The sequence below is a fragment of the Numida meleagris genome, chromosome 2 (assembly GCF_002078875.1).
Source record: "Numida meleagris isolate 19003 breed g44 Domestic line chromosome 2, NumMel1.0, whole genome shotgun sequence".
In the NCBI taxonomy this organism is placed as follows: Eukaryota; Metazoa; Chordata; class Aves; order Galliformes; family Numididae; genus Numida; species Numida meleagris.
In genome coordinates, this window is record NC_034410.1 from 111,378,954 (window position 1) to 111,397,285 (window position 18,332).

Below are 18,332 nucleotides of genomic sequence, written 5' to 3' on the forward strand. Positions count from 1 at the left end.
CATATGGCTGATTAAATTCAGTGGTCAGCAGTGAGCATTGGCCTGTGTAAACAATTAAAAGCCAGTGTTGTATTACATTAAACACCAATAGTTTCAGTTTTAATATTTAGTATCCGAGATATTGACAATGTTAGATGCAATCGTTAACCATAAATCATGCTCAGGGGAAAGCAGCTCTATGTTCTATCACATCAAATCCCTATGTTATTTAACAGTAGTAGTGCTATGGAGGTTTTTAATGGTTATGTCACAGTTTCCTTCTGCAGCAAGTGAGAGCATCCAAAGACTGAAATGTTAGTCTGTAGGAAGCAACTGCAATGTTATTCAGATAATTTTCTTTGATAATAAAACAATTACAGTAAAGCAAGAAATGAGCTCCACCAAAGACTAAATTACAGGGGTTACGATAGTTGCTGTTTGCAGAAGCAGAACCCAGAAAGATTTTATGTAGCTATTATTCATATATACGATCATCTCAAACATGTAGGCTACCTCAAGAGAGCCGGAGTTGCACTGCTTAGCCCTCAGCTAGTTATATAAATCTAAGCTGTCTATTTCTCATCTCTTTTAATTTAAATTCCTGGCAGAATAACTGTGAGAGTATATGCGTGCAATTCTTAATAATTATTTAGCTGAATATAGAAACCACTGCAAACTGGGGAAAAAAACACCAACGCTCAACCAGTCTGTTAGTTGCAAGACAGTCATCACTGCTTAGTTTGTGCCAGGCCAAGGCTGGTTTTATTCTCTTGATATTCACAGATAGGTTTCTTGCTATTTAAAACCTCAGCAATTCCTCATCTAAAGTTCCTGTATCAAGTAACGCACCAGGAAAAGTACATGAGCCAAAATGCATCTTCTGGGAGGTTTTATGCTGCTCTGCGTGATTGGCTGTTCATACACGTAGAGTCTGAAGTTATGTCATTAGATTCTAGATGACATTTAAACCTTCTGCATCTGTGATGTTTTGAGGGTAAATTTAATCCAGTTAAGAAAGACATATAAGCACATTTCAAACAGTTTCTTTCCTTCATTTCTCAGTAGTGGCTGCTATCATATAAACTACTCCTCAGCCTATTCTTAGCTTAGCAAAGTAACTGCAGCTCTAGGAAATGCTTGTATAGCACCACAATCCATGCAGTTAAAGGAAATAAATTATTCAGTGAAGCATCTTTTCCAACCTTCAGATCTTGGCAAAGCCTTCTATGTTGACGAAGGCTCACTAGAATGGACCATCACACTCTGATTCCAGTAGCTTCTTTTTTCTACTGTTACTGGCAACTCAAAAGAAAAAGACTACTTATTAGATTTGCAATTTCTTATGAACTTAAATGATTTTTAAGGTCTCCTTCCTTTCTTATTCTGTGCAACAAGAATACTGTGAAGGCTTCCATTTCCTTTCCACAACTCGGTCTTGGTGGAAAAAGGACTGAGAATCTTTGCTGGCCACCAGAGAGACTACTCTGCAGTGCCCTTTTCCTCTTCCCCTATTAGCTTCCCTAAGGGATTATGTTTGTCTGTGCTCTGCCTTTCAACAGGGGCTCCCTAATCATGGTTAAGTGCAAAGACCATTAACATTTGACAGATAATTTAACCTGTACATTTCAAATGAAGTCTAAAATCTGGTCTTGTTTCAACACCTGGGGAAAAGAGCCAGGAGCTACCTGATTTACTTTCAAGATTCAGCTTCTTACCCAATGGTCTAAGTTCAAGGCCTGCTAAATACAGTTTTAGCTGAGTTCATCAGCTGTAACCACAATTTGAAATCCTCAGGTTGATGCTTCCTGGCTACTTTTTAAAGCTCTTCCTTCAGAATGTGCTTGTTTTCTGTAAAGTATTCTCTTCGATGTTCTGTTTATCTTTGTTCCATCACCTACCATCTCCTGCATGAAGAGGTAACAGTTGGTTAAAAGCACTGGAGTAATACAAGAAATGCTTCTTCTTGTATAGGATTGAAAGTTAAAACAGTATAAAAAGAAATATCAGATACTGTTAAATGAGTATTTTCAAAAGAGCAAGACAAAGAGTGTATTTTTTTCTGACAGATTTTTTCAAATATAAAAACTATAATGCAGGTGACAAAATTATGTTAAGGACCCTTCACTGCAGACATCTGCGGTTATTTTCTGAAAAGCATGGCTACTCTTTTTACAGTAACATCAAGTGTTTCATGCCCATAATTGGAAGTATATTTGGGGAATAATTAAAATATCTCTTTGTAACAATTTTAAGTATACCAAACTTGTGAAATAATGTCGTCTATTCCCATCTATTCCTAATACATAACGTGCATTTCAAAAGTGCTTTTAATGCCAGACACTCATTCCCTCTCTTCTATACTGTGGCAGCCAAAAGTGCTATGAAACCTCTCAAGCACAGCATTTTGCTCCACATTTCCCCTAAATATAAACCAGTATATACACCGTGTCACAGCTTCCTCTAGATTGCAATAACTTATCTTTATCAAATGAGATACTAAACATATTGTTACAAATAACATATAACAGGTATGTATTTTACGCCTCACAGAACTGTAATTTGTAATTTCATTTTCATTCAGTTGAGGGATTTAGACAGAACTTCAATTCTGATCAAGATAATTACTTTAAAATAAGGCTGAGCAAAGTACTATTTCTTACTGTCTGGTTTCAGCTCAAGTCTGCATTACTGAAGCTCAGTTAGATCACATGCATTACTAAGCATCAGTTAGACCTTCAATTCTCATTGGTGAAAAAGCCAGGGACTATGTATACAAAAATGCACAGAATTTACTCACCTCAGGACATAAGGTCAAACATCTGCTTACTCTATGTATGGTATTTAAACCTATTTGATCTTTATCTGAGGTGTAAGATAAAATGTTTGCATGGGATAACTAAGTTTTTGTCTTTTAAGAGACACTCATAAGCTTAGAACTTGTAAAGATGAACTACTGAACAATGGGACAATTCCAAGCGCCAAACAGACCAGATAAATAGGCCTGTTGTCATTATAGCAAAATATTCTTGTAAAAAAGTATAATGAAATCATCAGGGTTTTTTTTTTTCATAATTTAAATGCTGATTATTGTCAGAAAGTTCAACTTGCTAAGATGAAATCTAAAGGAATGAGCCACCAGCTGGAAGGAATCTGCCACAGACACAGTTCGTGCCCCACTGTGAGCAATAGTTTTTTCATTCCATTAAAAGTGNGGGGGGGGAACAAAACAGACTTAATTGAGACAAATTAGGAACTACTTTACCGGGACATGCTAACAAGGCTATGAATCTGCGTATGGCTCCCTGGTTATGGGTGTTGGTCCATCTGTACAATTAGTCTTTATCTATCTTTTCTTTTTCTTCTTTTTCTTCTTTTTCTTTTCAGTGTCTACTGCTCTCAACATACTTTTCCAAAAATACTTTTTTATTTTATACAAGAAGTTGTAGAACATAAACCAGATATTGCACCACTGCCTCCATTTTGACTGGACATAAATATTACCATCAGCATAAGCTGTTCTTTGTGCTCTTTATCTCAACTGACATGAAAACTAGTTGAACTAGAAATTTCCATTGCTTTCACTTGCGGGAACATTTTTAATATCTTTCTTTGAGTCATCAAGATACAAAATATCTTGATCTCTCTATTTGCCTAACTCAGATGAATTCACTAAGTGCCACCACACCTTTCCGGGTAGACTGCTTAGTTTCTCTCTGTGCCAAGACAAGTCACACACCTAACACACTACAGAATTTTATTGTGTACAATCAGCACAGGAAGTCAGATGCACAATGCAAGTACCCTATTTCACTGAATAGCTACAGCCTGATTAATGCTGTTACACAGAGTATAAACTGAGAAGATGGCTATGGTGAGACTGCTAATGCAGAAAGAAATTATGCAGTTTGCTTCTGGTTGCCCTTATTGTCTGGGACAGCTCTGTTTTTCCCCATCAAACAGCTGTTTCATGTGCACGGCAAGAAGAGCTACAGAAAATTTCCACATTACTGTTGCTCCTGGAAAAATTCATTCAGCCTATATGTTCCTGCATTGCTGCTGGCAAAGAAAAGTAGTACTAGAAGTAGGGTCCTACTTCACACAGGGCATAAGTTAACCTGCCTGACTCTTGTTGGCCATGGCCAGTTGTTTCATGGCTGACCATCTCCTAGAAGGAGCAGGCTGGTCACTGATTTCATAAAATTAGCAAGTTTTGGTTTTATTTTTGAAATACAAAATTAATTTTCATAGTCTGTAGATCACTCTGGGTTCATACTGGGGAGTACTATACACTGTCTTTTCTACTCGCACAGCACCAAGAAGTTCTTCAAACAGACTGGTCTTCTTACCATTTGAGAACATGAGAAGAAAATACCCATTTTGTCAATTATCTTTTTTTTTTTTTTTTTTTGGACCATATCAAGAAAGGAAGGTCAGTCTGAAGTAAATAAAAAATACACATAGGAGTGAGAAACCTACCAGGAAAAAACTGCTACTTAATAGAGCTGTGTTTGGAAAGGAAGACTGCCAGCGTACCACAGAGCAAGCCTTACAGTGATAAGGGTTATTATACACTGCCACAATCTGCAAGTATTTTCTATGCAAATTAATTATGATGAGATGAAGGTTGTAAAAACAAAACAAGTCTTAAAAGATACAATTATGGTGGCTAGCTATATCCTCTGAACTTATTTTTATCAGGCGAGCTTCGTTAAGACAAGATGTAACACAATCCTTCATGTTTTTGGACTAGAAATGAAGACTCGAAGAATTTATTTTTAAAGTGGTATGGAAGTAAATTGTAGAGCTACAAAGGAAGAAAATCTTCATCAAAAAGAAATCTGATAGAAAATAAACTGGACCTTGATGGTGGGAGAATTACTTTCCTTCTACAGTTACTGCCATGAAACATAATGCAGAATTCTAGATGAGTTTTTGTACTACTTGGCATCTCATGATCACAGCAACAAGATAAATGTGCAAAAATTTGTCACAGAGATAAGTAATGCATTTATTAATCCAAAATTATATATTTAACGCCTAATAATTTGCCATCTGAAATAAAGGCAAGGAAAAAGTTGGGGTTTTTTTTGTCCCATTAAAATTCATTCTCTCAGGTTGTTGTTTTGTTTTTGTTTTTATAATTCTAGGATATACAGTCTACCTCTCTCAGCCAGTGATTGAATGGTCAATAGACAGTGACATAGGAACCTTAACAAATAAAAAAATTTTGATATTTGACCATTTTCTCCTCTGTGAAATTAAAGACTCCCTATCTCACAACATAAGGCTGCAATCACAGAGCGCATGTGGGCAAAAACAGCTTTGATATGACCTTCACAACCTGAGACAAGGAAGGGAAGCTGTGCTAAAATGACCTTAAAGTAGCTTGAATTCTAAAACATAGGGTCAATCCAATGAAGGAAAATACATGCAGAAGCACGTGCTGCCATCCACATCAATAAGGGCTGAATGCAAAAAGAGCCTACATACGTATTTGTTAAAGGAAAATATCTCCTGGTTTAAAATACTTATGATTAATGCCTACTTGGTGAAATATACAGCAAATTAGTCCTTAGAAGAGAAACAATTCTATTTGCTATTCATATTATTTTGGTTTGTCAAGTTTCAAACAATTTCAATAGGACCTCGCAGCCTTTTAACATCATCATAGCTATGATTTGGCTACAAGCATTTTAGTTAGAATTACCAGACTTTCCTATTATACTTCTCAGACGAAAATGCAGGGTAGGTTATCCCTAATATCTAGATGGAACATAATCATTTCTGTTACTCTGATCCTAAGACTTCCTCACCTCAAATCCTTTAGCAATTTTGCTGGCTTTCAGAATCTTAGATAGTTCTTTACTTTCTAGAGGCACAAAAAAAACTTCAGTAGGTATGAGAAAAAGAAAATAATTAATATTTTGAGGAGAAAAAAAAAAAAGCAGAAAACAAAAAAAAAACCCTTCTTTTTAAGGGTTTCAGACCAAAATGATGATTTCAGTTTGAAAAACAAAATGTGACAGAACTTGCTCAGTCCTATTCCTTTTTAATGAAACCAATTTCCCTAAAGTTGTCTCTTTTCTTACCATTAGTACACAGGAAGATTTTGTGATTTTCACTTCCTGTGAGCCTGTGCAACATCTCTTTAATATCTTCTACTTTCTTTTGATTTAACCATTGTCAAAAACAATTGCTTAAAGAGTTCTAAAGGAAATAAAGAAAAAAAAATGTCTCTGAAGTCAACAATCTTGAAAGATTTCCTTGATGTCAGTTCAAGTAGACTTCTGCATCAATCTGATATTGCCTGTGTAGCACTAATACTCGATGCCCTTGTGAATTTTGTTATGAGCACACATTTTCTAAAGCTTCTGAGAACAGAAAAAAATCAGCATATTTTCTCAGTTCGTTTGTTAGTCGTTCAAGGTTATTTCAAGGATCCTTTTGTTTTCCTACTTTTTATGGGAAAAGTGCTGTTTTGTCAAACTGTTTGTATCAAGGCAGCAGAAAACAAGGTTATTTGCAAGGAAAAGCAGGGTGCAATGATAACAGTGGCAAAGGCCATTAGTAAATAAACAGGGATAAAACAGAGTTCATATAAATATTTCCACAGGTTCAAAAACCCAAAGTGTGAATGCAGCAAAATTGAAGAAGTGTACTCTTCTCTTTTGTTGCTTTATCTAAGGATATTAGTTAAATACTACACTATTCTAAATAAACATTTTAAAAGTTAAAGCCATTTCCAAACTTTTTTCACCAGATCAAAAACAACGCTTTAACTTAGCTTGTTTGTTTGTTTATTTGTTTGTTTAAACTGTACAAATTTACCTGTGGTAGAATTGTCGTATCTCTGGAAGCAAAACAGTGTCTGCAGCAGAGGATGGTGAAACCTCTGTGACGATGCTGCAGCCATTAACTGAAATCCCGGTGTGAGTGGTCTGGACTAGGACCCTCAGAGCCTGAGCTGTGCCCACATCCCTCACAGGCACTTATTTCTAGGTTCTCTGCTTGGAAATCCATTCTCCACTTTCCTACTTCTTCACTCCAAAAACTTCTAAAAAAAAGGCCTCTAAAAACACTGGCCTTCCAGGCCTCTTTTCTTACGGTAGGTGTTTCTTCTCATATTGCACCAAATCCTCTTTCATTCCAAACCCCAGCTTCAGGGAAGTGGTGGAGTCACTGTCCCTGGAGGTGATGTGTTGATGTGTCATAGAGGGACGTGGTTTAGCGGGCATGGTGGTGGTGGGTTGATGGTTGGATTAGGTAATCTTAGTGGTCTTTACCAACCTTCATGATTCTATGATTCTCAGCCCAGATATTCCTGCTCTTTCTATTCTCTGCACTCACTTTCCTTGTACCTGAGTAAGAATGTCAAAACAACCCATTTGTTTGCTCCAGACCATCTGTTCCAGAGCCCAGCAGATGCCTGCTGCTCTACCCCTCCTCTACCTGCTGCTCTCTGTGTATGGCCTCCGCTGCCTCTTGTGCTCTGCATCTAAATGTAAAAAATAGAGATTCAAGTGTGTTTGCTATGAGTTACATACCTAGCAAGCCAGTCAGAGTGCAGATTTGCATTGTTTAACTGTTAAGACATGCTCACTTCCTCAAAAGCAAAAATCAGAAAAGCAGTGGAAGATAATGTCATATTCCAACTCCAAAAGTGAGGATCTTACTGTGAGGCTCAAGGGATGGAAGACTGGACATTAAGAGACTACTTTGCTTCATTCTTTATGTGCATACAAGAAATTTGCATAAAATTGCATATTCAAGGTACACAACAACCTGTCAGATTGACCTAACAAGGCGAACACAGAGTTCTGTCTGCAGGACTCAAAAAGACTGGGTACATCTGAGCCCTTGCTGAAGCTGCTGAGACCCTCTCATTAAATGAAACCAAATGCAAACAACAAATGAGAAGCTCTCACTACCAAAATCAAGTACTCCAAACTCTACAACAGGAAGGAAAAAATGAAATTTGATCACTGGACTCAGCTATGTGAAGTCAAGGATGTAGCTTGACTTCTACATGATTTCTGTGAAGCACTCCAGGTGAAGAACATTCAGTTAGCAGTGAATGGATCAGAAATCTAAAGATGACATCAGAAAGTCAACAACTTTCTCCAGAAGATTTCAAAGTTAAGGAAAAAATAAAAATGAAAAAATAGTAAGGAACTGCAGCAACACTCTGGCTGCAAATGAGAACTGATCCCACATCACAAGGACATACTTGAGCATAAAAAATGCTTGTATTAGCAAACCTAGCTAAAGATACTGAAGACAAACACATTCAAAAAATCCAGCCTCAGATGATGTTGTGATAATCCACTATGGAAGTAAAATGCCTATTATTTCACCACCAACAACAAATCAGTAAATGCTACTGCTTGGTGCTGTACATCAAAGGGATTGCATTGTCTTCTGCCATTACTTCAGTTTACAGGTTTGGACACAGAAAAGTGTTACGAACCTAACAACACAGTACTAGACTCTCAAAATTCTAAAGTGGAAGGAACAAGAACTACAATGTTCAGCTGACAAATCTTTCTCTATGCCATTAAATTAATGATAATTTTACAGTAGTTCCAAAACATTTATCAATAGGCCAGATCATCTCTACAGTAACTGATCTTAACAATATCTGAAAGGGATTCTACAGTAGAATTTAAAAGATCTGAAAACATTACATATCTTCTACAAATCAGAGCAAAAATACGATGGCTAACAAGCTTCTGCTCACTTTTAATGCTTAACAGGTAGAAAACTGTATCTTTCAAAGGCAGGTCTTCTTTGAAATTTATACACATTTGACTGACTTCCTGCAGGATCTGCTCCATATAGTTCCATATGAGGTGTGGTCCCATTCTCAAAGTTTAAAATATGTAAAACATGCTACATACTGCCTCATTACTTAAGTAAAATGCAAACATAATCCTCCAAAAATTGATGAGTAAATATCACAAATAAGATAAAAAGTAGCATGAAGTTAAGATTTAGAAAAAGTATACACAAATTAAATGCCAGACACTAGAAAATAAACATTTTCTACTCAATATCTGCACACCAAAAATAAACAATTTTTAAAAAATTAAACTAAATCGAATAGCAGGCAGAGAATGATTTCTAACAGTTGCATGATAGTACCATGCAAATCATAGTTAAAGACTGGTTTTATTGAAGTGCTACTCTAGGGTTTTGCTTTTGTGTTTTGGTTTCCATAAAAAAAAATTGTCTAATGAGAGCTCTGAATGCCACCATGGCTCTTTCCTAAATATTACTATTAGTAGTAAAGACTCTGCAAATCCTAAGGCTTTGGTATAAAACCCAAGTAAGTTTGCACAATGATAAATGTCAGAAAATCAGTCAAAAACTGACTGACAGAAAAAAAAGAGCAAACTCTAGATTTTTGGGTGTATCAAATTTGCCAGAGCATAAATCCCAATGCTGTCATCTTAGTGAAATATTTCATCATTTCATTATCTTTCTAAAGAACATGCTATATGAAGCCACTAACAGAAAACATGCATTGTTCAAGAGAACATTAACAAAAATAACAAAGGCAAAGGAACCCTCTGCAAGTCCTCTGTTTCAGTATTGAATAAGCACTGCTTCTATTATATCTCTTGGCTAATATTTTTTTAGAAAGTGAGAACGAGTTCATGGAAGGATTCTATTAAAGCATTAATGCTAAATAAAACATCTATTCACGTAAAAAATAAATTTTGACAGGTGAGAGGTAAAAGTTAATAAAATACAGTATGTATTTACTTACATGTCTCTTAATATTCAGACAAACGTATGACAAACACAGCTCAGATGAAAATCAATTTTACATTAATCTCTGTTTTGAGGCATCTGAGATTCGTGGAACAGCTGATAAAGCGTAGTAATTTTGGCATATGGTCTTCTTATCCACTAGCAAATCAGTTTTCCTTTACCACAGGTAGCATAAGTAACAGTGTCATCCATGTTATCCCAAGCACAGATACAGGTTGGATGGAGAATGCCTTGAGAGCAGCCCTGACGAGAAGGATTTGGGGGTGTGCTGATTGATGAAAAACTCAACATGAGTCAGCAATGTGTGCTTGCAGCCCAGAAGGCCAACTGTATCCTGGGTTGTATCAAGAGAAGTGTGAGCAGCAGGTCCAGGGAGGTGATTCTGCCCCTCTACTCTGCTCTTGTGAGACCCCACCTGGAGTACTGTGTCCAGTTTTGGAGCCCCCAACACAAGAAACACATGGAACAGTTGGAGTGAGGCCAGAGGAGGGCCACAATGATGATCAGAGGGCTGAAGCACCTCCCCTATGAGGACAGGCTGAGAGAGCTGGGACTCTTCAGCCTGGAGAAGAGAAGCCTCTGAGGAGACCTTATAGTGGCCTTCCAGTACCTGAAGGGGGCCCACAGGAAAGCTGGGGAGGGACTTTTTATAAGGGCATGTAGCAACAGGATGAGGGGAAATGGTTTTAAACTGGAAGAGAGTAGATTTAGACTAGATATCAGGACAAAATTATTTACTGTGAGAGTAGTGAGACACTGGAGCAGGTTGCCCAGAGAGGTTGTCGATGCCCCCTCCCTGGATGCATTCAAGGCCAGGCTGGATGGGGCTCTGAGCAGCCTGGTCTAGTGGGAGGTGTCCCTGCCTATAGCAGGGGGGTTGAACTAGATGATCCTAAAGGTCCCTTCCAACCCAAACCATTCTATGATTCTATGATCCTCGCAAGCCTCTACCAAAGACTGATTCCATCAGTACACCACCAGCAGCATTGCAAGTGACTGAAACACTTTGTGAACATGCAGATGTGAAACTTTTAAAGCATTTCAGGTGACTGGACAACCATCAGTGGTTCGTCTGTCTGTCCATCGGCTGTGCTGGACAGAGCTGAGCAGCAACTAGGCCCCATGGGCTGCATGCAGGACGGTTACCTCTCCAGCTTACCAGCTGCCAAAGCAGAAACAGGAAAGGAGGTCTCTCTCCAAAACATCTAAGCAAGGGTGTTAAGGATACACTTCCATTTCACTGGAAATCCTGTAGTCTCTGCATTTTCTCCCCGTCAACAATATGCAGTTTTACAGAATGGAAATTCCACTTCCTGATGAGATTTTATTTAGTCACTTCAGGCCAGTTTTGCTTGCGTCAAACCAGAAGATCACAGAAACAGGAAACTGAGACCAGATTCAATGAGTGAGGTAAATGTCCTTAAATATGTTGAGGTATTGCCAAGGCTTGACCAGCCCTCCGAGTAATAAATACTTCTTGTGGTTCAGCAATGCAGAAGTCTCTGATGCTGAAGGAGGAGATTCTGGAGGAGATGGTGGAAGTGACACAACCCACACAAGACTCCTTAATCCTTTCAGCCAAGGGAGTGGCTCCTGCAGAGGGCTCATGCTAAGACTCAAAACCCATCTGCATAGTTGATGTCTAGAAGGGGCTTTAGCCTTCCAACTAGAGGGCTCTATGAGGAGCGATGACTGCTGGGAAGAGTTGGGTTCCATGTGACAAAGTTGCCAATGCATTACAGCTTGTGTGGCTGTGGGACCGAAAATGGTTCTGTCTGAAAGCTAACACCGAAAAATGAATGCTTACCCAGTCCAGTTCTCCAACTGAGAAGACAGTTTAAACAGGGGAGGGTCCAAGAGAGGGTCTGCAGCAGACACAGCTGCACCATCTCTATCAGCAGCAACCTTTAGTTACACCGGATGAGATGGCATCTTATCTGCTCTTTTCCTGCAGCTTTGCAGGCTGTCATACAAACCAGTGAGAAGGGCATGAACACCAGCTGAAGTTCTTACTTCAGAGGTAGAGCAAGTACTAAGGAATACTTGTTCCAGTCTGAATTTTGTATTGGATGCATTTTAGTGGTCCCAGCTGCAACTTTTCCTTCAGCTAAGGCCTCTATCATGAAAATTATTAGGAAAGAGAATAGATCCTCCATGCACAAAAATATATGAAAACAGAGCCTAATTTTTATAGAGAATGAAGCAAAACTGTTTTTCTGAGAAAACTCATTCTGGGTAGGAATTAGTGAAATTAATTATTAAATTAATAAAATTATCAAATTAATTTAAAAAAATATCAGAATTTCACTTCTTGTACACAACATAATGGGGAAGTGGCGAAGTGGCTTTTGGAAAGATCCTCCAAAAGAAACTGGAGACATTTTTCCATGGTGTTTTGTTTTCAGGTGAAGACAAGGTACTCGGACATCCAAGAAAGCAAATGCTGTGGATTTGCTTAAATATGACTTACCGGCTGAGGAAAGCTGATTTATGTGGTATAACTGGCTTCATTAAAAAAGAAAAAAAGTTTAAGAAATAAAGTTCAAGAAGTAAAAAGCAGTAAATAGACAAGTTGGCTTTCTCAGGAATAAACATTAATTGAACTAACTTTATTTCCTTCACTGACAAGCCACAGGAATGAAAGAAGAAGTGAATGTACAGTATCTTCAGTTCAGGAAAGATTCTGACATTTTTCTCCATTACATTCTTTTAAAAAAAAAATCAAGAAAAATGCAAGAAAAAATCACTATGACATGAACATTTGGCTAAAAAAAAAAAAACTACAAAAGGTTTTTAAACTAAGGGAAAGCGTTGTGTGTGGCCTTCCAGTGCTCTATACAGACCAGGCAAGACCTATTCAATATTTTCATAGACAGCCTGGGTAAAAAAATGGCTGAGATGGAATTAAAAAAGCAAGTATGTTTGACAAAGGGAGTGAGTGGCCTTGACCAGAACCACTGAAATTAAGTGAAGGGAAAAATAGTATTTAATAATAAGATATCAAATACATAGCTATATTTGTGTAGTGACCAGATTGAAGAGATCTAGGATGAAAAATCAAATTTAGATGTCGCTGCAATTAAACCAAACCAAACCTAAACCGAACCACATTTGGAGAGAAGAAAGACAGGAGATAGATAGCACTTTGTTTTGAGGTGAGGAGGCTGGTGTTATCAACAAGTGAGAATTGCTATTTGGGACTCCACACTTTACCAATAATACTGGGAAAAGAAGTACAGAGGAGGAAAAAAAGCAAGAAAAAAAGACTCCCAAAGGAACACGTTGTTTTTCATATGGGGAAGTAGATATAACTTGTATGCAAAGGGAAGAAGACTAAAAGAGAAAAAACGTTAATTGTGGGGAAAATCAGTGTTGGAAAAGTCACGCAATATGGAAACAGGATTTGGTATATAGCACAATCAGCTTTATTGGAGGTTTTTAAGAGTAAGTTAGTCACACAGCTCTTAGAAGCGACGGAAGTCAGTGTTGTCCAACTTCCTGACCTGACACATCACAAATTAAAGTCTTTCTAAAGTTAAAAGCTACCAGACCGGTACAGCCAGGAAGGCAGATCTGTGAGTTCATGTGAAGAAAATGACAGTGGCTCTTCAACAGCTCCACCAATTCATAGCAATCAACCAACTCAAGTCTCATCAGCCATACCTACAGACAACAGCCCTTCCCTCAGCACCTGATGCAGCCTCGGCATGGAGCCAGCCCAGGTGCCAAGCCACTGTGTCAGCTCAGGGGCCAAAGTTCTGGGTACACAGGTTACTCCATGGAGCGGCACTGAATTAGAAAGACCTTGAAGTTTCTTCCAACTCATTGGGCCCTTGTAACTCCAAGCCTTAAACAGCTACTGACAACTTGGGATACCTTGCTGGCTGACTGCTTACAGTTTGATGAGGAAAGACAAAAAAGCAAAAAAACATTTTCCAAGCCAGAACTCAAACATGGTATGTGAGGAAAACAAACCTGCGTAGAGTTACTCATTAGTGTTCCAGTTTGCGTGGAACTACAGAATGGCTTAGGTTGGAAGGGACCTCAAAGACCACTTAGTTCCAATCCCCTGCCACAGGCAGTGTTGCCAACCATTAAATCAAGCACCAGCTCAGGCTGCCCAGGGCCCCATCCAGCCTGGTCTCAAGTGCCTGCAGGGATGAGACACCCACAGCTTCTCTGGGCAGCTTATGCCAGTGCCTCACTGCCCTCCAAATGGAAAATTTCCCCAACTTCTAATCTAAATGTTCCCTCTTTTAGTTTAAAACCACTCCCCCTTGTCCTGTCCCTATCCACTGGTGCAAAAAATGGATTTCTCTCCTGTTTATAAGCTTCCTTTAAGTATTAGAGTGGCATTCCTCAGAGATCAGTGTTGGGACTGGTGTTATTTAACATCTTTGTAGGTGACGTGGCCAGTGGGATCAAGTGCACCTTCAGCAAGTTTGCAGACGATACAAGCTGAGTGGCACACTAGAGGGAAGGGATGCTATTTAGAGGGACCTGGACAGGCTTGAGAGATAGGCCCATGCCAACCTCATGAAGTTCAACAAGGATACGTGCAATGTCCTGCACTTGGGTTGGGAAAATCTCAAGCACAGATACACGATGGGCATAGAATGGCTTGAAAGCAGCACTGAGGAGAAGGATTTGGGGGTGCTGACTGACGAGAGATTCAACATGAGCTGGCAATATGCGCTTGCAGCTCAGAAGGCCAACCATATCCTGGGTTGCATCAAGAGAAGCGTGAGCAGCAGGTCGAGGGAGGTGATTCTGCCCCTCTACTCTGCTCCCATGAGACTCCTGCCTGGAGTACTGTGTCCAGTTCTGGAGCCCCCAACAGTGAGGTTGTGAATATCCCCTCCCTGGAAGCATTCAAGGCCAGGCTGGATAGGGCTCTGAGCAACCTGGTCTAGTGGGAGGTGTCCCTGCCTATAGCAGGGGGGTTGGAACTAGATGATCTTAGAAGTCCCTTCCAACCCAAACCATTCTATGATTAGTAGCTCCGAGCGGGCTCAGCAGCCACACACCAGGCTTTCTTTTGCAGAACCTCTCCTCCAGAAACACTTGAAACAGCAGTAATGGATTTTTTTTTTTATCCTCTACTCCAGCCTGCTACCACCCTGTGCCTCTGATGCAAGCAGAGAACACCACGCATCCCCTTCCTCCCGGTCTCCTCTCGAGGAACAACCCCACCCCCCTCGACGCCGTAGCTCCCCGCAGTAGGAACGCAGCGGCTCCGTCCCGGAGGGGGCGGCGCGTGCCGCGGAGCTCCGCCCCGCACGCCGGCGGGAGGCGGACGCGCGCCCCCGCGCGCCCCCGCGGCTACCTCAGCACTTCCGGGTCGGGGGCGGGGCCAGGCGAGGAGGTTGGTGCGTGACGTTGCCGGAGGGCTCCGGGCCGCTCGGCGCCTGTTATTGTTCTCGCGCCGCGCTCCGTCCGCCGCCGCGTCCTTCCCGGGCGCCTCGGGGAGCGGCGGGAGGGGAGCAGCGAGCGAGAGAGCGGCCGATAGGGGCGGGAGGCGGCGGCGGCGGCGGCGGGGCGGCGGTCGGAGGGAGCGGCCGTTAACCGTTTCGAACTCTCCGCAGCGCGAGCCCGGCCAGCGGGGGCGGGGGGAGAGCGCGCGCGTCACGAAGGAGCGAGCGAGAGGCGGCAGCGGGCGGCCATGGCCTACGCGTATCTCTTCAAGTACATCATCATCGGGGACACAGGTAAGCGGGGGGAGCCGGGGGCGGGCGGAGCGAGCGCGGGGCCCGGCTCCCCGTTCCCATTTCCGCAGTGCTGGCGTCGCCGACGTGGTGGCTGCGCGCGGGGAGGCGGCTCCCCGCCCCTGCGCTCGGCCCCGCCCGGGGCCTCCGCCCGCCGCTCGGCCTCGGGGCCCGTCGCCGTCTCGCCGCCCCGCTCGCGGCGCTGCCTGCGGCATCCGGCGGCCCGGGGAGCGGCTGCCACCGCGGGGCCCGCGCCCGCCCGCTGCCCCCGCCTGCGGGCGGGCCTCGGAGGCCGCCGTGCCGTGCCGTGCGGGCCGCGGTGGTGCCGGCCTCGGCTGCAGGTGCTGAGCGGCCCGTTTCTGTGTCACCCCGTGCTGCCGGAGGGAAATGGAAAAGCCTTCTCTCTTCTTCGATATACGCGATTTTTATTTTTCTTGACCGATGCCGTGCGTTGCATCGGTCTCATCCCCTCTCTCATCCTTCTTTAAAACTTGTGGTGTGCTGGTTGTCACCGCTACGGAGCAAATAACGATGCTTACGATTGCTGTGGGCATAACCGCACGCTGGTAGAAACTACCGTCTGAAGCCGCTTTCCCAGTGTATTCTGTGTGCCCTTGGCACGGGGTGGATGTAGGTAGCATGCTTCCATTCCAGCTGTTGTCAGGGGAGGTAGCTAGCATAGTTGCCTATTGTGTGTGTGCATTGTACGTCTTCCTTGTTGTTTTCCTCATACCTGAGTAAATGCCTCCCTTAGGACTTTTGATGACGCAGCTGTCATCTTACATCTTCTTCCAGGGATGCTTCCATAATTCTACATCATGAGCCAAATTGTAGTTAGAGTGTAATTAAACACTGCAGTTGCTTTACACGTGAGGTTATTAAATACACTGGTTGCAATTACTGTGTTTTGGGGTTGGTTTTTTTTTCCAGTTTTTTTAAACCTGCGTTTAAACTCTGCAAGCATTTTTTAGGCAGCTGTAGTAGAAGCTGTAGTACAAATGGCTGTTAAGAGAGAGCTCACAGTTTTAACTACCATTTTGGAAATGTTAGGTTTGAGATAAGTAAAAATCCTGATTTTTTTTTTTTTTTTCTTTAAGTATGTAGGTGAGTGATAGTTCGTTATCCCAACGGACAGGAGAATACCTGGGCAGCTTCTGGGGAAGAAATAAGTTTGTCTGCCTGGGAGAATGCAAAATAGTAATGCAGACTTGAGAGTGATGGTGCTTTGGAACAGGTGGTCAATTCTGATGCATTTCTAAAACTGTGATTGTTAAAGCGGTAGGGAAGACAGCAAACAATTGCTTTGGTATATTGATTGTACGCTGATTAAATTTTTACAATGAAATATCCATAGCACAATGGTCTGTGCTGCAATTCAGTGGCTTGAAATGAGAAATGCAGAATTGATGTATGTCATTCCTGTAGTTATTTCAGCTTCTTGAGAGCCAAATATGGAAATAGTAAGATAGAAAAGGGAGATATCAAAATAAAGGAAAACAGCTCACAAAGTTTTTTTTGTTTGCTTTGTTGTTGTTTTTTTGTTTTTTGTTAGTTTCTTTGGGTTTTATTCAGAGTTGCTACAGGAAGCTAATTAAAACCAGTGCAGTGATTGTGATTGAAGTAAACCAAATATGCTAATAATGGAAAGTTGGTTTTGCTTTCATTCAGATCTCCTATGAGTCTTTTAGTATTCTAATGTAGCTAGTACTGAAGAGCCAATTCATGTTGTGCAAGGTTGTTTGTTGCCAAAAACACAGTGATGGTATAGATGTTACTACTGTTACTTAGCCAAAGACAGTTGAACTTGTAGCTCTGTTTATGGAAATTCCCAATGGGGAAATTTCCATATGGGGGCTATCCCAATCTGTTCCAGTGGTGTTTTGTCACAGCGTTACCACCAGTGGCCTTGCATGCCATGTAATTTTCACAGCGATACAGAAATTTATCCGTGAGACTTGAGAGTCTTTGGAAGTGGATCAACTGCTTGGTGACTCAGCAAATGGTTGTAAACAAACTGTAGGAGAAAAGTAAGACAGCAACATCCAAGGACAGATGTTAACATTTAGCTCATATTCTTTTTCGGCACTACAAAGCAACGTGGGTTATGCAAGCTGAAAACAAAACAACAAAAAAACCTGCAGTTATACAAGACACCTGCTTGTGTCTTCTCCAAATAGTGATTCCCAGTGCTTTCATCTACTTTAACACAGGAATTCAGTATGATCTCAGCCTCTTAAAATGATAGCCACAGGAATTGACTGTGCAACACTGACAAGAGATCTTGTCCCTTTCCTTGCTTTGTTACTCATCAACGTGCTTACTGTTCTGCTGGTACTTCAAGCACTGTAGCTTTATGAACATGGGATTGATTCTATTGTGACTGTTACATTATTTATATTAAAAATATTTTTTAGTTGGAGAAGGTGTGATTTGGGGTGGTTGTTGTGGTGGAAACCTGAAATACCATGGCTGTTCTTCAGGACTTCAGATATCATTGTTATAAATCTATGTGTTTTTTACACATAGATTTGTATCGGTGGGACAGCAGCTGTAGAATTTAACAGTGTTAGTGTCTTCAAGAGAAAAAAGTCTTACCGAGTGTACTGGCTGCTGTTAGAGTTATCAGGAAAAGTCTTTTGATCTGGATGTTTCCTAAACACGGGAGTTTGTAATTATGTTTAGGAGCATATAAGAGGTATTCTACTTGGGGCTTACTCTTGAGACCTTTGTGTTGTGGCTGATAGGATATTTTTCAGTTGGTTTGCCAGTAGGAGGTGGTGTGTTCATCTGCTCTTTCCTACACCTCTGTTTTTGGCCACCAGTTGAAATTTAGGTGGACTTTGATCTGAGCCAGGGTGAACACTCTTAGCACAC

General features: G+C 41.1%; 1 protein-coding gene across 2 annotated transcripts in view; it reads left to right on the forward strand.

Annotated features, from left to right (window-relative positions):
• Nucleotides 15,036–18,332, forward strand: part of RAB2A (RAB2A, member RAS oncogene family) — a 42,306-nt gene continuing 39,009 nt past the window's right edge. The window contains exons 1-2 of one of the 2 annotated variants that reach the window (XM_021386577.1): nt 15,036–15,118; nt 15,339–15,461. In XM_021386577.1, coding sequence (XP_021242252.1) covers nt 15,416–15,461 — 46 coding nt within the window. In that variant the 5' untranslated portion in view covers nt 15,036–15,118; nt 15,339–15,415. Of the gene's footprint in view, nt 15,123–15,338; nt 15,462–18,332 lie in introns of both variants that reach the window. The other variant, XM_021386576.1, reaches the window with a different exon arrangement.